The 23,125-nt window shown below is 37.4% G+C and overlaps 1 protein-coding gene across 6 annotated transcripts in view; it reads right to left on the reverse strand.

Moving 5' to 3' along the window:
* Window positions 1-23,125, reverse strand: part of ADD3 (adducin 3) — a 127,479-nt gene that overhangs the window by 29,464 nt on the left and 74,890 nt on the right. For 5 of the 6 annotated variants that reach the window (XM_037063968.1, XM_037063973.1, XM_037063971.1 and 2 more), the window contains exon 2: window positions 682-902. In XM_037063968.1, coding sequence (XP_036919863.1) covers window positions 682-876 — 195 coding nt within the window. In that variant the 5' untranslated portion in view covers window positions 877-902. Of the gene's footprint in view, window positions 1-681; window positions 903-18,010; window positions 18,023-23,125 lie in introns of those variants that run through there. The other variant, XM_037063970.1, reaches the window with a different exon arrangement.

Raw genomic sequence — 23,125 nt, forward strand, 5'->3', positions numbered from 1 at the left:
TAAGATTAATTAAGCTGTTTTCTCACTTTCTATCATTTTTACAATTCTAAAAATGATTGACTTTTGCAATTCTACTAAGGGTAAGAAAACTAACAAATCACTAGAATATGGTTTGTCAAGTCTGGATATTACCGTGCAGATAGAATTTTCGGCTTGCGCTAAGGTTAAAATCCACGTTTAGAGTAGTTAGTTTGGTGTGTGTGCACACAAGTGAGCCTGCATTAGGTGTTATGTAACGTGAGGCTGCCAAATCACAGACCTCAAAACCTAAGTCTTCCTGCGCTGCTCTGAGTGTCAAGGTATCCAAAGGAAGAAAATGTGTGCACGAGATGTGCCTAACTCCTTTCTTGGTTTCTAATACTTCAGTCATGGCTTTCATTTCTTCACACTCAGTCTGAACTGGGTGTCCCTGAGCACAGGAGCATCTTTTCCCCTCCTTTAATGAAGGATTACACTCAGAAATCACACAGAGAACATTTATACCACCAAGACAACACTAGTTTGCTGTTATTAAAGATTTGCAAATTAAATATATAAAGCAGGTGTGCATTTTTGCCTCTGCAAGAGTCCCTCTTCTTTCCCCCCTTCTTGTAAGCTGAGACTTAAGGTATCTCCTACTTCATTATATCAAGGTTTCCGAAGAAGAAGAAAAACTATAGCCTTTTAATCATTTCAACTCACAGGACTTTGCAAGATTTGAGTCACCCGTTTCCTCTGCTCCATCATATTGAAGTCCTGTCGTAGATCAGGAGACATGTTCCTCTCCCTGATGTACTCTGGGTCATTCTCATCGATGCGGTCAAAATACCTCTCTTTGTGAGGCATGCTGGGAGGAGGAGGGGTAGTGACCACGCCTCGGCTGGCATCTGAACTCATGCTTCAAGCCTGCGGATTCCCCTTATCTGCATTAATAAGCACAAAGGACATTTATGGTAAATTCGTTATAAAATTCAAATTTTACATGGGTCTAGCAGAATTTTTTCCTCCCCCAGAGTTGGTTGGTAGCTTTCTTTAAAACATAGCTTCTCAAAAAAATATACTAGAACAATTTTTAAGGTAAATATATCTTAGATTATAACACTAAATCAGAAATTGATATTTTTAGTGCTAATGCAAATGTGTGGTTCAATTATAACAATGTCATCAATTGCTGTTGAATTTTTAAAGAAAGCAGTGATCAAAATAATACAAAAGTAAAATGCCACATCCAAGATGACAAATTTTCACAGTGAGTGCTCTCGGTAGAGCCCTTCTCTCTCTTACTCATGAATTTATGTTAGACCAAACTTTGGTCATATTTAATGGCCACTACATTTTGTAGTGAATGTAATTTACTAACATAAGAGAAACAGAGCTTTAAGTTTTTTAAATGACTCAACAACTTCCCAGGGAAAAGATGGGAATTAATAATGTTGCTAAACTACGTGACTTTGGCAGACGGTGCTTCAAATCCAAGTAAGCAACAATGAAAAGCTATTCAGAAAACACATGAACCGCTGATCCATCTAATTATCATGATTATTACCGATACTTTGACTATCCTTGATTTTATGCTAGGGAAATACATTCATCCGGGCTTTGCTACAACTGAGCACCTAACCAACTATAGGAAGGTCAACAAGACAGTCATATTAAACGTAGTTGAAGTCATGTAGCTTGGTGCTTTTCAAATTGTCTGTGGTGACTTTCTCCAGTGCGCTGTGGGCCAATATTTCTGTAAAATACAAAATTATGCATTCAGATATCTTGACAATTGCCAAACTGAAAGGCATTTCTGAACACGTAATACCATAGTCTGTACTTGTCACAGAGAGTCCAGTCTGCAGACTGGCACTAGATCCCGAGCCGCACTCAGAGGAACATACAAAATTATGCATTCAGATGTCTTGACAATTGCCAAACTGAAAGGCATTTCTGAACACGTAATACCGTAGTCTGTACTTGTCACAGAGAGTCCAGTCTGCAGACTGGCACTAGATCCCGAGCCGCACTCAGAGGAACAACGACCTGGCAGAGTAACAGCCACTGCCAACCGAGGGAATGCCTCCTGGAACTTTCAGACGTGAAATGGCAGTAAGTGTAAATCAAGAAAGAGGGAGACCACTGATTGGTATGTTCCTTTCCCTAGCTGTGCTTTTGAACTGAGTAGAGAAAATGCAAAGGCGTGCAACAAGGAAGAACAGGAAACAAACAAAAAATTATTTTTTTAAAATTTATTTATTTATTTATTTTTAGACAGGGGGGGAGGGAGGGAAACATCAACATGTGGTTGTGCCTCTCGCGTGCCCCGACTGGGAATCAAACAGCACCCATTTGGTTCATAGGCCGGTGCTCAATCCACTGAGCCACACCAGCCAGGGCAGAAATTATGAAAATTGTTTTGCTTAATTTTGTTCTACAGGCAGTGACTTTCATTCATGCAACCTTTTCAATATACATGATTGGGTAACAGAAAAACTGTTCTAACTACAAAATTGTATTTTTAAGTGATTATTTGTCTGGTGAGAAGAATCACTTCATAAGGGGAGTTAAATGTAAAACATCCATGTACTCTTTTTCCATTTATGTTGAAAACTAAGGGGAGAGAAGTTTCTGTGGAGCCTGTAACTGCAAATTCTTCACCACCTCAAAGTCCCAGCAGAACACTTTCTAGATAGATCCAGAAGGGAAAGGCAAAATAGGTCAAGTTCATCGTATGGGTCTGAATCCCAGATAAAGACCAGGGACATCTGGTCTCAACCTTTAAACACAGTAACAAACAATTTGTTTCTAATGATAGTCTTCTGCCTTGACCCAGCTTAGCCCACACAAACTGATGATAAGACATTACAAATTCTTGCATTAATTCTTGTCCTCAAAGTATAAACTCATTCTGTTAAAAATAATTTTTGCAAAACACACTCAAACTGTTTCCTTCTTGACAATGTCCATCTCATATGTAACATCCCATAAGATACCTAAATTAGTTTAGTGTACTACACACAAAATTCAGGAAATGTGGTTTAAAACACGTCATATCACACCACTTTAATAAAGTTCTGACTCTGACTAGAAAGCAACTAATTAGTGAAGGAAATGTAAAACATGAGCTTTTATATAATTGAACCTTCCATATCCTAAGTCATTAATTAAAAATTCAAGAAAAAAACACAAGAATGAATGTGTGACAATTAAACGTGTCTTCACGGGTTTTTGTTTTTTCTTTTTATACAACATCCACTACTAATGGAATGACCCTAGCAATATTATACATTATTTGAAAATTAGGTTTTCCTGTACTGTGATCAGTTTGGCTTACCAACCTATGGTCTTTACCATTACCTTGCTATTATCCAAAAATGTGGCACAGAATACTAACTGTAAAAACACTTTTCTTTTTTCATATCCAGCTGGGTAGTCAGAACTCTAGAGGCCTAACCAACCTTTGGAACCTTATTTTCTTAGAAGCTGCTTATGTCATGTCGTCTTTTAAATGGCCAAGTACAGACTAAGTGAGTACTCAATAACTGGGATATCATTTAATACAGAAATTAATTCTAGTTTAGTTTATCACAGTAGGCCACTGGCTTAAGTCATTTTTAAAAAAGCCAGTCTATGAACATTGCCTTCAGTTGGATTCTACCTAATCCTCTATTCCAAAAGCACTATTTAGCTTAATGGAAAATAGAAGTAGACAGTAAGCTTGTGTCTAACCAAATTTCTGATGTTAACAAAACAATTTTATGAAAACACAGCAAAAAGTAAAGAGCTGTGGTGGTAGATTCATTTCATTGTCCCAGTATTGGTTTAAGAAGCTGATCAGTGAAACATTGATAAGTAAAGGCTTATAGTTTGAAGAACTCTCCATGATGAACACATTTTTCAATAAGGTAACCAGAAAGATACATCTAACCACCCATTTAATAATCAAAGAGCACACTATATGTGTATAACCCTTTGCAGTTTATACCATCCCTTATACCCTGCTATCTGATGTTACCTTTGCAGCTACACAGTGAGGTGGAGGTTGATAATCAAGACGTTCAGTGGATTAAACATCCTTCCCCAATCCACGCTGCTTATGTCTTAGGCAATATTCCAAGCCACAATTTTCTGACTCCTACTTTACAATGACACATACTGCTTCCCATATCATAAAACACAGGATGGGTGCAAAAATTTTTAAGACTTTTAGTCTACATTCTGTCCCAAATATTTAACAATCGGAGCTTATGGCATTTGTCAAAAAATGAGGAAATGACACCAAAAAAGGGAAATAAGAAATGACTCAAAACACTGACCTCTTTAAAATTTCAAAAGCTCATTATTTAACTTGGCCTTTTAAAACAAGAAGTTTCAAAGTTTTATGTACTTAGAATAAGAATTACACATTTATACAAAGGGTACAAAATAAGGAATAAGAGCAGCAACTTCTCATTTAAGTGTTCTATACATAGACGCTGAACAGTAAGAAAGAGTTCGACATAGATGTTAAGTCAATCATAAGCACAATTGATTATCTGCAATTTTGTACACCAAGTACTACAGACTGAATTGTGTTTCAAGCCTTGAAAAAATAAACAGAACTCAGAAAAATGTGGAAGAAGCTTGCAGCATTACTTACAATAGAAAAGATAACGGGGACGACCTAAGTGTTGGTGAATGAATGGATTTTTTAAATGTGGTATATATACACGACCAACTATTATTATCCAGCTATCAAGAGAAGGAAATCCTGCCCTTTTCAACATGGATGGACCTTGAGGGTATTATGCTAAGTGAGATACGTCAGACAGAAACAAACTTGTACACGAAATGTTCCTAGCTGCACTTACTTAGAATAGCCAAAAGGTGGAACCAACCCCAATTCCACCAACTGATGAATGGATAAACAATACATGTAGTATATCCACATAATGGAATATTATTCAGGGGAAGGAAGAATAGGGAGGGACTGCTTAATGGGTACTATATTTCTGTCTGGGGTGATGACAAAGTTCTCAATCTAGTGTGATGACTACACAGCATTGTGAGTATGCTAATGCCACTAAACTGTACACTTTAAAATGGTTCAAATGGTACATTTTATGTTATATGTGTTTTACCAGTATAAAAAAATGAACTCAGAATGGATCACAGACTTCATTGTAAAACCATAAAACTTTCAGCCGCAGCTGGGTAGCTCAGTTGGTTAGAGAGGTGTCCTGATATACGAAGATTGCAGGTTTGATCCTTAGGCAGGGCACACAAGATAACCTACTACTCAATGCATAAATAAGAGAAACAATCAATGTTTCTCTTTCTCTTCCTCTCTCCCTAAAATTAGTGAATAAAATTAAAACAACAACAACAACAACAACAATAACTCTTAGAAAAAATGTAAGAGAAAAACTTCAGATCTAGGGCCAGGCAAAGAGTTCTTAGACTTGACATTGAACATGCTCTATAAAGGAAAACTGATGTATTGGACTTCACCAAAATTTAAAATATTTGTCTGCAAAAACTGTTAAGAGGATTAAAAGACAAGCTACAGACCACGAGAAAAAAATTTAAAACCACACCTCCTACAAAGGACTAGTGTGCATAATACTTGTATATAACAACCTTTTAAAGCTTAGCAGTTAACAAAATAACACGATTCAAGTGGAATATGGGAAGAACATACATAGAAGAAGGTAAATAAGCACATAAAATAAGTTTTAACATCATTAGTCATTAGGGATGCGCAACTTAAAATCACAAGATACCACTGTACAAGTAGCAGAATGGCTAAAAAAAAATGACAATTTTTTTAATGACAATCCCCAAGTGTTGGAGAAGATGCAGAAAAACTGGATCCCTTATATACATGGCTGCTGGGAATGTAAAATGGTATAGTAACTCTGGTAAACAGTTTGGCATTAAAAAAAACAAAACTAAACTAAATATGCAATTACCACATTACCCAGCAATTACACTCCTAGTCATTTAACCCAAAAAAAGGAAAACATGTTTCCCTATCAAAATACAAAAATCTATACAAAAATTTTTATAGGAGCTTTATTTGTAACAATCAAAAATTGGAAACAATCTAGATGTCCTTCAACAGGCAGATGATTAAACTACAAATATTATAAATACAATAAAAAGGAATGAATTAGATACACACAACAGCTTGCATGAATCTCCAGTGAATTATGCTGAGTAAAAAAAAAGCCAATTACAAAATGTTATATATAGAACATGATTCCATTTATATAATGTTTTATTATAATGTTGATAAGATGCTGTGGGAAAACTCTTGTTCACGTAAATTAGCTTATGGTAAAATTGGTTTTGTTATATGTCATTTTGCTTACAGTCGCAGAATCTACTGACAACACCAAGTGAGAACTTACTGTATTCTTTAAATTAAATGAGAACATTATAAAAGCAGGGAACAGATCGGTGGTTGCCAGGAGTTGGGGAGGAATACAATTAACAGGGAGGGAGATGGGTGGTCATAAAAAGGCAATAAAATACTGTAAAAAAAGGCATTTAATGTCTACTATTGAGATTTCAGTATTAGTCTTTATAAGCCAGAAACAGCAAGTGAAAATATTAACTCAACTGTTGGACTCAAATCTTTTCATTTCTACCAACTGTTGTGTGACAAAACAGTTTGTGGATATTCATTCAACAAACATTTGAGCATCTACTATGTGCCCAGTCCTATTATGTGGGGACACAATGGCAAATAAAACAGAGTTCTTCCTATGTCAAGTACATAGACAATTACATTATACAGGTGCCACAACCAACTGTAAGATAAAAGGACTATCTCAAAAGATGCTTCCGATTTCCTGATTTCTTATACCCTATGATTCTGCTGGTGCCCTCTGACCTATTCCCACAATGAGGCAGATAAAGACCCTTGATACGGTTAGTAGTCTTAGCAGCTAGTGATTTCCTAACAATAACTAGGTATTTCTTACTTTACTGATGGGTTATTATAGCATTTAAAAACAGCAGTTACGGGCCCTTACTATGTGCTAGCCACTGGACTTTACATACATTAGCTAATTCACTCCTTAAAATCCTACGAGGCAGGTGTTATCATCCCCATCTTGCAGAAGAATATAAAGTCCCTGAGTTGGTCAAAGAGCTGGTAAGTGGTGCACCAGGAGTTTAACTCTAGTCTGTAGATCTCTATAGCCCATGACCTTGGTCATAATCCAGATCTGCGGGTGGCAATAATTTCTTTTATTCTTTTTTATAAGTTTTTACTAAACTTATTGGGTTGGCATTGGTTAACAGGGTATCAATTTCAAGTGTATATTTCTATACTAAGTCTGTATGTTGCACTAAATGCCCATCACCCAAAGTCAAACCATCTTTGGTCACCATATATCAGGTCCCCCCACCCCCTTCCCTCTGATAACCACTACACTATCTATGTCCATGAATTTCAGTTTTACACTCCACATACGAGTGAAATCCTATGGTCCTTAGCTTTTGCTGACTGACTTATTTTACTTAGCATTATATTCTCAAGGTCCACCCACGTGGTACAAATGGCAGTATTTCATCTTTTCTTACGGCTGAGTAGCATTCCACGGCATAGGTGTACCACGACTTCTTTATCCACTCCTCCATCAAAGGACACCTCCATCAGCTCCACGTCTTGGCCACTGTAAATAATGCTGCAATGAACAGAGCGGTGCCTATATCTTTGTGAATACCTGTTTTTGATTTTTTCGAGTAAATACCCAGGAGTGGGATTGCTGGGTCATATGGTAACTTTATTCTTAATTTTTTGAGAAACTGCCAGACTATTTTCCATAGTGGTTGTACCCGTTTACATTCCAACAGGCAGTAATTTCTTTTCAAACGCTAATTCCAGCTATTCAGTATATCCAGCTAGTCAGCTACTCAGACTTTACCCAGGCTAAAAAATGAATGAATGAATAAAATTTAAAAAAAGAGTAATTTTTAAAATACCAGAATTACCATGGTTTGGAAGGGAGTCATACATCTTCACTATACTACCTCACAGGAACAAGTGTTTAAGGGAAGTATTAACAAAGAGTAGATTCTAGTTCCTCTTAACTCTGAACAACAAAGCCTAACACAAATACTTTTGCTTCTACAGAAATCAAGAAAAAATCCCATTGGATATAGCAAAAACAAAAATAAAATATCTGGGAATAAACCTGACCAAGGAGGTAAAAGACCTGTATGCAGAAAACTACACAACACTGAAGAAAGAAATCAAGGAAGACACAAACAAATGGAAATATATACCATGTTCATGGATTGGAAGAATTAACATCACCAAAATGTCCATACTACCCAAAGCAATTTACAGATTCAATGCAAACCTATGAAAGTACCAATGGCATATTTCACAGACATAGAACAAACACTTCAAAAATTTATATGGAACCATACAAGACCCTGAATAGCAGCTGCAATGTTAAGAAAGAAGAACAAAGTAGGAGGGATCACAATACCTGACATCAAACTGTATTACAAGGCCACTGTAATCAAAACAGCCTGGTACTGGCATATAAACAGGCACACAGACCAATGGAACAGAACAGAGAACCCAGAAATAAACCCAACTCTCTATAGTCAATTAATATTCGACAAAGGGGGCAGTAACATAAAATGGGGTAAAGATAGCCTCTTCAACAAATGGTATTGGGAGAACTGGACGGCTACATGCAAAAAAATGAAACTCAAGCACCAACTTACATAATATACCAAAATAAATTCAAGGTGGATAAAAGACTTAAATATAAACCATGACACCATTAAAGTCCTAGAGGAGAGCATTGGCAGGAAAATCTCAGACATTCCACACAGCAACATTTTTACTGATATGTCCCCTAGAGCAAGGGACATAAAGGAAAGAATAAACAAATGGGATCTCATCAAAATAAAAAGCTTCTGCGCAGCTAAAGAAAACAGCATTAGAATAAAAAGACAACCAACTGTATGGGAAAACATATTTGCCAATGATACCTCAGACAAAGGTTTAATCTCCAAAATATACAAAGAACTCACATGACTTCACTCTAAGAAGACAACTAACCCAATTCAAAAATGAGGAAAGGACTTGAACAGACACTTCTCCAAGGAGGACATACAGAGGATCCAGAGACACATGAAAAGATGCTCAATATCACTAGCTATCAGAGAGATGCAAATTAAAACCACAATGAGATACCACTTTACACCGATGAGAATGGCTATCATAAACAAAGCAATAAACAACAAATGTTGGAGAGGGTGTGGGGAAAAGGGGACTCTGGTCCACTGTTGGTGGGATTGCAGACTGGTACAACCACTATGGAAAACAGTATGGAATTTTCTCAGAAAACTAAAATTGGACTTGCCTTTTGACCCAGCAATTCCACTGCTAGGATTGTATCCTAAGAACCCTAAAACACCAATCCCAAAGAACCTATGCACCCCAATGTTCATAGCAGCACAATTTACAATAGCCAAGAGTTGGAAGCAACCTAGGTGCCGGTCAGTAAATGAATGGATCAAAAACTATGGTACATATACACAATGGAATTTTATGCTGTAGAAAGAAAGAAGGAGCTCCTACCTTTTGCAACAGCATGGATGGAACTGGAAAGCATTATGCTGAGTGAAATAAGCCAGGTGTTGAAGGACAAATACCATATGGTCTCACCTTTAATAGGAAGCTAAACAACAAAAGAAACAAGCAAGCAAAATATAACTGAAGACACTGAAATAGAGAACAGGCTGACAGTGACCAGAGGGGAGAGGGGAGGGAATTTCAGGGGAAATAGGGGAGGGATTTAGAGGAACATATATAAAGGATACATGGACAACAACTGAGAAGGGTGGAAATGGGAGGGAGGGGGGAGCACAGGGGTGGGATGGGATGGGAGTAACAGACAGAAAACTGTACTTGAAAAATAATGAAATAAAAAAATTGAGAAAAAAAAGAAATAAAAAGTTGAGGATTGGAGAGAAAAAACAAAACTATTATTATATCAAGACTAAACTATTATTATATCAAAACTATTATTATATCAAGACTACATTATTGATTAAGTAAAAATTCCAGAAGAGTCTACAAATATAATTAATAAGTGTTCTGAATGCTTGTTACATATAATATTAATATATAAAGGTTAATTACATTCATAATTACCTACAATGCAGCAAATGTGATTTTAAAAGAGATCACTTAAAATAAGAACACAATTGTTACATACCTAGGAATACCTCTAGAAATACAAAGAAATATATGAAATGTTATGGAAAGACAGTAAGGAAAACCTAAATAAGTGGGAAAATTATAGCATGTTTATAAATTAAAAAAATAAATATTATTAAAATGCCAAAAAAAATCTTTTGCTTCTAGGTGATATGTTGAACAATTCAGTTTCTGGGCTCCTTCTTTTTAAAATTAGCCAATGCTATCTATTTTTAATACCACTCCTGTGCATAGTACATAGTCAGGCTTTCTAGAACTTCAGAGCAATATAAACCAGTGCAAACCAGTATGAACTCCATTAAAGAAAAAAAATTAGCCTCTTTAAAGAAGATTTTATTTATTTTTAGAAGGAGGGGAAGGGAGGGAAAAAGAGAGAGAGAGAAACATCAATGTGTGGTTGTCTCTTGTGTGCCCCCTACCAGAGACCTGGCCTGCAACCTAGGCATGTGAACTGACTGGGAATTGAACCAGCAACCCTTTGGTTCGCAGGTCAGCACTCAATCCACTGAGCCACACCAGCCAGGGCAGAAAAATGAATTTTTTAAAAGTAATATTATACAACTTGTTAACACTATGGGTTTCCCTCTGGCCAATGCAGATTAGAAACAAGATATCAAGCATAAACACAATTCTAGTTTAAAAAATCTTATCCAAATATTTATGTAGTAACTATTCAACAAGTACGCTTAAAGAACATTAGGTTCAGGACACAAATAGATGCAACAGTCTAGAACAGTGGCTTTCAAACTTTTTAAAAATGGCAATCAACAATAAGAAATATACTTCATATTATAACCACATACCATACATGCGATATATAACTGAAATAAATTTATGAGTTACTATGTGGTACATTCTGGTATTTTCTATTGTGATCTATTCTGTTTTTTTTAAATGTGGGTCAAATTGATTCATGATCTATTAATGAGTCATAGCCCACAGTTTGAAAAATACGACCCTAGAAATTCAATTGATGGTCAGATGGGAAACAGAAAGGAAATGAGGTGTGTGTGTGTCTGAGAGAGAGAGAGAGAGAGAGAGAGGGAAAGAGAGAGAAAGAGAGAGAAAGAGAGAGAGAGAGAGAGAGAAAGAGAGAGAAAGAGAGAGAAAGAGAGAGAAAGAGAGAGAGAGAGAGAGAGAGAGAGAGATGGTGGAAGGGGGGAAATGAATATGTGCTAGAGAGGTAGAAGAAAATAAGTGATTCCTTGAGGTGTGCATGTTTGTGTATATAAATTTCTTGATATATATATATATATATTCCTTGATATACAGATATGTAAATTCCTTGATGCATATAAACAAATGTTTATGGCAGGTTATAGAAATAACGTCTTAGTGATTTGTGGGATAATTAAATTTTCCTCCACTTGGACACTTAGTGCCATCTGTATAACTCAATGTCAGATTTCCCCCATTTTTCCTGACCCTTGTCTACTTCTAGTTAAATTGTCCAGAACTCTTTGCTCATGTTTGCAGCCCCCACAATGGCAGACTACTCCATAAGTGGCGGCTGAACTGAATTACTTCACTACATCAGAGCTCCTTCCAAATCAATCTGGTTTGCATTACTTCTAGGCTGGGAATGGTAAAAACAATCTTATGAAAAGTTACTACTTATAAAGTCATTCCAAACTTAAAATTCTTGGCAGTTTTAACAGTTTTCTCTAGAATATAAGCAACAAGATGGCTGTACTTTCAAGTACCAGGCCTAATGTTCCATATTTAAAACAATAATCAAAAATAAGCCAAGACTTCAAAGCAGCATATTTGGTAAAAATAACAACAACAACTTGTTTACCGAGTTAGAATTTTTCTTCATGAAAGTTACTATAAAATTGTGAAGGTATTTCAAGTTCTAGAAAACAAAACGGACTTTGTGCAAACTATGACAAGCCACATCCTCATATTGACCAGTGGGTTTTTATTCATTTTAAATTCTAAAAGGCCCGAACTACTTTCAACTGCTAGCCAAATTTTTATATACAACTCACACTAAATTGATAGATCTGAAAAAGTAGATAAAAGTCAAGGAAAATGAAAAAAGAAACAAACTGGCATTGAGTAGAACCGAGCAACAGAGATGACCCTTTCTAAGTGCCCAGTGGAAGCAGATTTAATTATCCCAAAGAGCACTCATTGCTATAATGGCTATTGATTCTGTGACAGCCGTTTTGGAGTATTTCATACTAGATTCAGGGATCACATTTTACTGATGACAGGAAACTATACTCAGAGATATTGAGTGATTTTTCTAAAGCCACACAGCTCAAGTATCATACTGCTTTAAAATCATAATAATGACATTTACTAGCATTACCATATCAGTCAGCTTGCTCCACGGCCAGTATTACTTATTCAATGAAATATAAGAAAAAGTCAGGCCCATTGCACACAGTTTGTACAAGTGTTTATTTTTACTTAAATTTTTTTTATCCTCATCTGTGACCTTTCGGTTTATAGATGATGCTCCAACCAAGAAACATCATCCAGGGGTAGGTATTTTATAAACACCACTGACTCAGAGAAACAGGGTATAAGGAAGGGCTAAAATCCTAGTGTTTGTTAATGGATTTAAGGTTATGATTGTCTGTCTGTATAGGATGCACAGAAAAGTAAATGTATGAGGGAGTTGTATGGTGCTGGTTGGTTTGACCTAAATACCCAAGAAATACATTTTCTTTAAGTAACTAGATTTTTAAGGATTCAGAAGTATCTACTAACATATTACTTTCAAGGATGTGCCTTCCCACTTAGACTTTTTGAAGGCTTTGAAGCAAAAACTAAGAGAACATCTAGTCCAAACCCTGTTGTTTTCTAGATTAAATAACTAATAAAAGAAGTGTTCATAAAAAGATATGCCTAAGATCGCACACTTGGTATTATCAGGGGTAATCTAAGTTCTCCTAGTTCAGGGTTCTTGTCTGATAAAATATTACTTCCTCATAATTCACCACCTTGCACCCTTGGTCTTCTTCTCCATCGGTACATAGTAAAACAGATAAATAAGATACATAAGGACAAGGAGTACTGGGAGATGGGCAGACCAAGAAATTTAATGAGGCAGGCAATATGAATATCATAAAATACCATGGAACATTCCTTACAATTTTAAGTTGCAAAGAGAAAGGAACTATATTGATACATATAGGGTGAGGACCCTTACACTGGCTCAAATCCACCTGAAAAGACCACTAAATGGGCAATGGTCACTATTTTGGAAGTTTTAACTGTTAACCTATAAGATGACTACTGTGTCTTAGAGTTTATCAAAATGAGATTGATTGTGCCCTGGGTAGTAATAACAAATGATGTTCAAGCTTACACTTTTACCACTCAAGTTAATTTGACATCATTTTGAAAGAGTTGAGGGCCTTTAACTCTCAGAAAAAGACTGTCAGCAGCATCTCCCACTGCACAGATAAAAAACTAAGGTTTACCAGAAAACTAAAAACGGAACTGCCTTTTGCCCAGGCAATTTCACTGCTGGGACTATACTCTAGGAATCCTGAATCACCAATTCAAAAGAACCTGTGCACCCCAATGTTCATAGCAGCACAATTCACAATAGCCAAGTGCTGGAAGCAACCCAAGGCCCATCAGTAAATGAGTGGGTCAAAAAAACTGTAGTACATTTACACAATAAATTTTTATGTAGCAGAAAGAAAGAAGGCACTCCTACCCTTCACAACAGCATGGATGGAACTGGAGAGCACTATGCTAAGTAAAATAAGCCAGTTGGTGAAAGACAAATACCATATGATCTCACCTATAAGTGGAACCTAATCAGCAAAACAAACAAGTAAGCAAAATACAAACAGAGACATTGAAATAAAGAACAAACTGGCAGTAACCAGAGAGGGCAGAGAGAGGGATAATGGGGGGAAATAAAGGAAGGTCCATCGGGGGACGTGTATAAAGGACACATGGACAAAGCCAAAGGCGGTAGGTTTGCGGGTGGGAGGTGGGGATGGATCGGCAGGGGGACGTGATGGGGTGAAAATGGAGACAACTAAACAACAATAAAAAAAAAACAAAAAAAAACAAAAAAACCCCGAGGCTTAATAATTTGCCTCAGATAACCAAATGTTCTTCAAATATAGAATCATTCATAGTTACAGATCTTAATAGGTATGGAAGAGTTGACCAAAAAACACGGAATGGCTTAAAGGCCAGTCATTTCTCAGAAGTATATATAGCTATTACATATAACCTTGATTATGGCCTTTCTTAATTGTGGTGCCTAGAAATACGGGATCACAATATTCAGCACAAAAATAGAAATGGTAAATGTTCTCAAAGCAATAAAATTAAAAAGCCTTGTATGGCTATAAAACTATAAATGTAGAAACTTAGCTCTCTTTGACCTACTTCCAGAATCTTAAGATTGATCCAAATCATTCTTAAATATCTGAACCCTTGTTACTGTTTTGAAATGACTTCTGTTAAGTATATGTTTAAAATAAAAGTATAAATTCTAAAATTCAATTTAAAAGTCTATGAAACAATGAATCTACAGTTGATTAGTTGATACAATTAATCTGACCCTTAGTTAAAAATATAATTTAAAGAAAAAAGTACCAAAATAAACTAGTAAGAATAGCAACAACCTATTACATTACTGAGTGTTCTTTACTTAATGGAAGTTGACAGCTGGATGGGCATGCATTAGAAAAAGAAAAGAAAATTCAGCTGGAGGGTGCAGCTATTAGAGTATTTTAGTGTAACACTGCTCATTAAGATAATTTTTTTTGACTTCTGGCCAAGATGGAGGGGTAGGTAGACACACTGTGCCTCCTCACACAACCAAAAGGACAACAACAAATTTAGAAACAAAAAAAATCAATCAGAACTGCCAGAAAACTGAACTGTATGGAAGACCAACAACCAAGGAGTTAAAGAAGAAACATTCATCCAGACTGGTAGGAGGGGCAGAGATAGGCAGCCAGGGCTGAAAGGTCTCGCAGCAAGGCGGTGATTGTTGGACCGGGGTGGGCAAGGCAGCAGCTGGCAGACCAGGCAGTCCCACATTTGCACGCAAATAAACCAGGAGGAACAACTGTGGGGCAAGACAGACTGTACAACCCAGGGTTCCAGTGCAGGAAAACAAAGCCTCCAAACCTCTGACTGAAAAAACCTGTGGGGGTTGCAGCAGCGGGAGAAACTCCCAGCCTCACAGGAGAGTTCGTTGGTGAGACCAACAAGGTCCTAGAATATATACAAGCCCACTGACCCAGGAATCAGCACCAGAAGGGCCCAATTTGCTTGTGGGCAACAGAGGAAGTGACTGAAAGTCAGCAGAGAGCCTAGCGAGTGACTCTGTTACCTCTTGGATCCCTACCCCACATACAGCATCACAGTACAGTGACATGGGTTGCTTGCCCTGGTGAATACCCAAGGCACACAAGACAGAAAAAAAGGCCCAAATGAAGTAACAGGTCAAAGTTCTAGAAAAAATACAACTAAGTGATGAAGAGATAGCCAACCTATAGATGCAGAGTTCAAAACACTGGTAATCAAGATGCTCACAGAAATGGGTGAGTATGGTCCTAAAATAGAGGAAAAAGTGAAAGCTATGAAAAGTGAAAGAAAAATACGTAGGGAACCAACAGTGAAGGGAAAGAAATGGGTACTCAAATCCATGGTTTGGACCAAAAGGACGAAGTAAAAATTCAACCAGAACAGAACAAAGAAACAAGAATTTTAAAAAATGAGGCCAGGCTTAGCAACCTCTGGGACAACTTTAAATATTACAACATCTGAGTCATGGGGGAGCCAAAAGGAGAAGAAAAAGAGCAAGAAATAGAAAACTTATTTTCTACTGAGACGTGATGCATGGGTGGGTGCACTGTTGTGATGAAGCCGCAATCACCAGCTGCCCAAAGGTGGGGCCCTTGGTGATACTGCATTTCTCAATCAACAGAGAACACTGAGATAGTACTTTTATTAATTATGTGGCCTGGAGAGGCATACTTGTGATGGGCAGCACCTTCGCAATCAAAAAACACAATTAACATGGTCTTGATCTTGCTGCGACTTTGCCGTGCCTTCTTTGCGCATGGAGAACCAGGCAACTTCCATTGGGATGATTGAGACTTCATTTCCAGATTACAGCTGTGCACCCACAATTCATCTCTAGTTATGACATTCTTGAGGAAATCTGGTTTGTTGGTAGCAGTTTGAATCAAGTCATTAGCAACTGCAGCACAATATTTCTTCTGCTCTGGTAGCAGAAGTCAAGGAACAAATTTTGCGGAATGAATATGCCACGATACTTTCATGCCAAGATCCTGCATCAAAATATCAGACACAGCAGTTTTTGGGATCCCCAGATAAGCTTCTAGTTCTCCCACTGTCAGTTGCCAATCTTCGTTGATCGCAGCCCAAACACATCCAACATTTTCAGGTGTTCCACCATTGCAGGCCTTCCAGAAAGTGGATCACTTTCATCAGAATCTCAACCATCGTTGAAGTGTTTGGGCCACACTTTTACCTGCACTGCAACTCACTGCGTCACCCCGTAAGCCTTCTGAATCATCTGAATAATTTCCGTGGAGGAATGTTCAAGCTTAATGTAAAATTTGATGCAGATTTGTTGCTCTTTCTCAATCGATTTGAATGTGACGGCACAGAGTATACATACATGCTCACTCAATGGTGTCTATTGCCTGCACTGACTAGTACAGTGAAGTCTTCACTGCTCACGCATGCACATTCCTGCCCACTCTTCTTGGCTGCCAGGTTACTGCAATGTCCCACAAACTTATTATATAACAATGACTGGACTTTTTCTGGACAGTCCTTGTAAATGACGAGCATTTACAGTCTTGTAAATGATGAGCAAAACAGTCAACCAGAGAGGCGATCCTTCACATTATCTTGCAAAGTCAAAAACCACATGCCTTGGTGCCTGTACCCACCTTTCTACAAAACATGATGAATGCTGTATATATATTCTCTCAGTCATAATTTGTCTATAGCATAGAGTTTTTGGAAATAGTCAGGGAAAAAACAAAAGGAGGAATTTTCTTTTTCCTAAGAGAAAGTTGACAAAGACAAGTAGATTGATTATTCAAATGTGCTTCTCAGACATTTAGTTTCCGTTATTAAGTCCCCTGGTATCAGTGAAATTTAAAAAACGGAGGTCCAGGAATCTATCCAGAACTTGACAACTCATGATAAATGAGAGGTTTCAACAAATGGAATCACTGGAGATTATAATTTTTAAAGAAAGATTCATTGGTCTCAATTTCTGGAGGTACGTTATGGCTTCAGTTCTTTACTACTTGGTACATAGTCCTTCTGGGCAAAAATCTTTTTTTTTTTTAAAGAAACATTACTCGCACATACTTCATGAACTACAGTCAATTTAATTATTTGCCCAGCACTGAGCATGAAAATTTAAAGCCCTTGCTTTTGACATTTTCTTGAGAGTAATGTTTGAGGTCAAATTCACTTTACATATTACTACATATCTACTCTAGAAACCTGGGAAACTTGCCAAAGTGAATATCAGAATACAAGTAATACAGAAAACTTAACTCCCTGAAATTCCAATTGCACATCTATCTATTTCTCAAGGATTTTTGAACTCAAGAAATTCTGGTCCCTAATTCTGAAGAAATGCAAACAATCCCGCAAAGCTCATTAATAAAAATGAGTTGAGTTTTGCGAAATAAACATTCACCCAAAAGACCAACCTAGAAAATTGACTGTGGTCTTTGTGACAAGTGAGGTACAGGAGGGAGGCTGGGAGCACACAAAAAATACTAGGTAACATTCCTTGTATTAAAAACTATACAAATGTATATCAACAAAATGTTGAAGAAAACAGGGTTCAAGTAAGTCTCAAGAGTTCATCTTGCTCTCCTATTTCAGGTATTCCAGTTAAAGATTCTTGGCTTTTATGGCTGTAACTTACAAAACGTGGCTGTAAAAGTCAATCCAAAAGCTGTAGGTAATGCAAGACATCTTTACCGCAAAGAAGTTTGGTTTCAAGGAGTTCCTACCTTCATGTTTTAGCTGGTAAGGAGGATTCCAAGGTCATCACAACCTCATCTGTCCCTCCCTCCAGCCCAGAAAGTCTAATATTGAGCCATGAAAATGCCACTTACTAAAGCACAGAAAATAGTACTTGGAAATCACTTTTAAAAATACTACCTGCTGTTTTAGAAAAACTGAGAATAGTTTTCAGCAGAAGTCCATGAAAAGAGATATTTATCAACCTTGGAAATCTGTTTTTGTAAAAACAAACAAACAACCCCCGCTCCAAACCCACTTTTGTGAAACTAGCTTTTTCAAATGAATCACCTTTGGATCTATATATAGTTCACTATTATATACTGTACTGTGTTAAGATCATCCCCTAAAATCTGTCATTACCTCAGAATGTGATCTTACTTGAAAATAGTCTTAATTTGTAATCACATTAAGATGAGGTCATACTGGATTCAGAGAGGCCGTAAGCATTGCACAATGACTAGTGTCTTTATAGGAGAAAAGTAGACAGGTGGACACAGAGGAGACAGACACACAGGAAAAAGCCATGTAATGACGGATGAAGAGATTGAACTGATGTACTCATAGCGTAGGAACGCCAGGGTTGCTGGCAACTACTGGAAACTAGAAGAGATGCATAAACAGATTTTCCTTCAGAGTCCTCAGAGGAAACCAACCCTGCTGACACACTGAGTTTTAACTTTGGGCTTCAGGAACTGTAAGACAGGAAGTCCCTACTGTTTTTCAGTCACTCATTTTGTGGTATGTTACTATGATAGCCCCAGGAAACAATATATGCACTATTACTTTGCATCACTGTTACTCTGTTACTGTGCTATGGTAGCCTTAGGAAACTAATACACATACCCTTTCAATGGAACATACCATTCCAATGGAATTTCCATCCTAATCATACCTATTTTAGGAAACATTTTACCATCATAACAATATGGATAGATAGCACACCTATGCAGAACCAAAGTCAGTTCTTTAGATATAAATACTGCCTTCCCTAATATTACCTAAGGAGAACCGAAAGAGGAAGAGCACCTTTAAAACGTAAAGGTGTTAGAGGTTAATAGGATATAAGATATTATTATATCCAGTCCTACGCCCTCATTTCTCCAAATGAGGAAACAGGCCCCCGAAGAAAGTATGGCTTCCCCAGGTCCCTCAATGTACCTTACTCAGGCCTTCCACATTACCTCGAGTGGCACATGGCCTGTCGTTGTAAAAGAACATTTAAAACATAAACTGTATTTAAAATTCCTTTAACTAAAGGTTTTGGCAGTAAACTAATCTCAGAAGCTAAAGTACATTAAATAAAATGTTAACTTTTATGAAAAAGCATCTAGCGACTCAAGCTCTGATTTCTTGATTTTAAGTGGTTGGTAGGTATGCATTCAGAGTTAACACATAAAACAGATTTTTTAAATGTGTTTTCATAAGACTTTAGGGCCAGTTACACCATTTTTTAAATAATGAGAATGCTGCGCTGATTGGTATAGCTCAGCTTGGTTGGGCGTCATACCACAAAGTTGAAAGGTTGCTAGTTCAATTCCAGGTCAGGGCACATGCCTGGGTTGCAGGTTTGTCCTGGGTCAGGGTGTGAGTACAAGAGGTAACCGATTGATGTTTCTCTCCCTCTCTGGCTCCCTTCCTTCCCCTGTCTCTAAAAACAAATAAAAATCTTTTAAAAAAATAAGAAGAATGCTTCTCTTTCAAGCTTTCGTGGTAATTCACTAGAGAGAGTAAACTGTATGACTCTGCTTTTTGTGCCCACTCACACATGCCTGAAGGATCCATTTAAATTGCTTGTTATATTTTAAGTCCAGGCTTGCAGTAGGATTCTTTTTTTTCTGAGGCTCACAAAGACTAGACTCACAGCTTAGCTCTACAGTGTGTATTTAGCTGGATGTAAAGCCTACATCAAGTATTTTATTGTCAAATAAAAAGCAATCTTCATGGAGCTTAGCAACTTAAGTAGCTCTCCAGAGTTCGGTAAATATTTTGTGTCTACTTTTGATCTCTGTTGTCAGGAATGGGTTCTACAGAGTTATAATGTGGGGGAAAGTATTTCTCAAACATCTAAAATGTAGTATGGATACTAGAACCCTTGGGGTTCATGATGACAAGGGAGAAACCCAAGGCTACCTCCTATAATATACCACAATACCATTTTCTTAGTTCCTCCCTCAAAAAAAAAAAAAAAGAAAGAAAGAAAAAGCATACTAGAGTACTATCTTAAAAAAGAAAATACTTAAGAATCAGCCTAGGGGTTTCTAAAATTCAGGATCTAAAAATAGGATGAAAAGGTTTCGAGACTACCCCCCACCAGACACAGAGGAAAATGGTGACTCTCCCAAACAGAGGCCATTTCCCTGACCGAGGCTTTGTTCACCTCACGTCTCATGCACTTGGGCTGTTTTCCCGTCTCATCTTCACCCACCCAAATCTGAACCCACACTTGGCGGTCTTAATTCAAAACCCAGGTCCTGCCATCATGGCTTCCGCAGTCTCCTCCGTCAGAATTAGCCTTTGTGCGCCCTCAGGGCACCCAAAGCCCTTGGTCCCAGCCTGGGCTGCTTTTACACCATCTGAGCACGTGTATCTGCTCCAGTACCACCAACGTCGTCTTCCTTTCTTCACTGTCCAAGTGACTCAGTCAGGGTCTATGAAACTGAGGGGGCTGAGGAGGGCTGCTGACTCCTATCTCATTCTCTACTCATTTTAGAATAAACTAAGGCAGGGAATCTACAGCGACCCTTGAAAACTGGGCCAGTCGTCGTTTGACCTGAATGACCAGGTAGCCAAGAGGGCTGGGGAGACAACACTGTGATCGGCACATAAAATGACTTCAGCTGACTGAAAAATAATCACAAAGAAAGCATAAAGGTGCCAAAAGAGCAATTTTTAAAAATCTATACTTAGTGCTACAAACACTACAAAAATATCATCTTAACTCTGCAAAATACCACTCAGTCAATCCACCAACACAAATGAGCTGTCAAGTAAAGGATATACAGAAATATAAAGTACAGGTCTAGACCCTGCCCTTAATGACTTTCCATGTTAATCAGTGACAGAACCAGAACATGACCACTTGGAAAGGTAGCTGACAGTAAAAGCTAGTTTATGACAACTGCCAAATCAGAGAAAAATATTAGATGCCCAAGAACTATTGAGGACAGCTAATAAAGAGAGTCTGGGATTAAGAGAATAGAAGGATGATTACAGTGAACAGCTCAAGTCTGAAATTCTTTATGTATAAAATGAGGTGATTTGACCAGATGACCTCTAGGTGTACCTTCCAGCTCTGAAATTTTATTGTATTCTTATCACATAATTATAGTCATGACTTGATATTTACTGACTACCTCTTAAAAGGAGCTTTCTTCTTCCTAATCATTATTAAAAGTAACAGCCTTTAAAAAGCTATCAGTCCCCAAATAAGCAGTTATCAAATTACTTTAAATATAAATATCCCAAACTGAATGGGATATATCACATAAGAGGGTTTAATATTTCAGAATAGAACTTGAGTTGGAGGCTTTATGTCGGTTTCTTGCTGTGGCTTCCAAAATTCAAACCAGATTTTTAAATGGACATTTTTCAAACCTGAAAGAAGTATTTGAAATTATTAAATTTATTCCTGTCTGTGGACAGGAAGTGAGTACAATAAACCTGCAAAAGTTCCTCAGCATTATTAAAACACTTTTTCTTCTTTGTTCTTGTTAGCTGTCATGGCTTTTACGCCCAGCAGTCACTGGTGGTCAAGCACACAAATATATTCTGAAGCCAAAACCTTTTTTTTTTTAGTGTAACATTCAAAACAAGGCAAATATTGGCTTAGTTATGACACTTGTTGTTCTAATACATTAATAGCCTATTGTTCACTGTGGTTGTCTCAACAAGATAATACATTGAAAAACAGCGTTTCCTGATAGGAAGTGAATTCCCACTGTGTGTCACAGGACCCTAGCCAAAGGCTGGGTGGGCTCTGAAGGAGAAACATTAGTCCCTTCTGGGACTGCATAACAGACCAGAATAATGATTAAACGTTTCTGCTCTCTCCCTGGTTTAACGGCTTTTTTCTTCAGCTCAAAGTACAATCTCTTTGACCGATTTTGCTATTCTAGGACGGTTTTTCTAAAATGATTTAAAATGTTTTATACTCAGTGTATTCAACATCCTGTAGGCAGCAATATCCTGTATATTTCTAACTATAGTAAATTTCCTCAGTCATAAATACCACAATGGATGGGGTAACTTGACAAAGAAGGTATCAGGATGTGTCATCAAGACATACTGTGACCATGTTCAAGGTTAATTTCACACAAGCAATCATTTAAGTCATTAACATATCTGAGGTACAATAATTGCAACAGGTTTTTATATCTCAGATATTCTTTAGTAGGCTACATTTGAGGCTCAATTAGTCCAAGCACCACACCTTTATTTCATTTAGAATTTGATTAGTGAAACACCAATGTTGCTCATAGACCCACATACAGAAGAATGTGCATGCACAGTAACTGACGGTGCCCTAACAAGACACGAAGACCCCCTTTCTAAGTAATGAAAATATGCCTTGTTTTCATCAGTTTGCACACTCAAATTTGAAGAAGTTTCTGTCCAATTCCACTTCCCAGTGGATATCAGAAAACTCCAACAATGAAAGAAACGGGAAGAGCTGTCATCTCAGTAGAAGCCAATGAGGTTGCCTGTGTGGTCAGGTTAGTCCGACCATTCAGTGCAGGGCTTGGGTACTAGAAGGTCCTCAATACATTTTAACAAACTGCACCTTGTGTCAATTGATATCAAAATTAACAAGGAATGCCAGCAGTATAACTATCTGGCATCACTTGGATAATAAAACACAGCTCAGGTTTTAGAAAAGTACACTTATTCAAAGTACGCCAAGCTTTCTGC

The sequence above is a fragment of the Sturnira hondurensis genome, unplaced genomic scaffold, assembly GCF_014824575.4.
Source record: "Sturnira hondurensis isolate 20B ecotype Veracruz unplaced genomic scaffold, ASM1482457v3 Scaffold0014854, whole genome shotgun sequence".
Classification (NCBI taxonomy): domain Eukaryota; kingdom Metazoa; phylum Chordata; class Mammalia; order Chiroptera; family Phyllostomidae; genus Sturnira; species Sturnira hondurensis.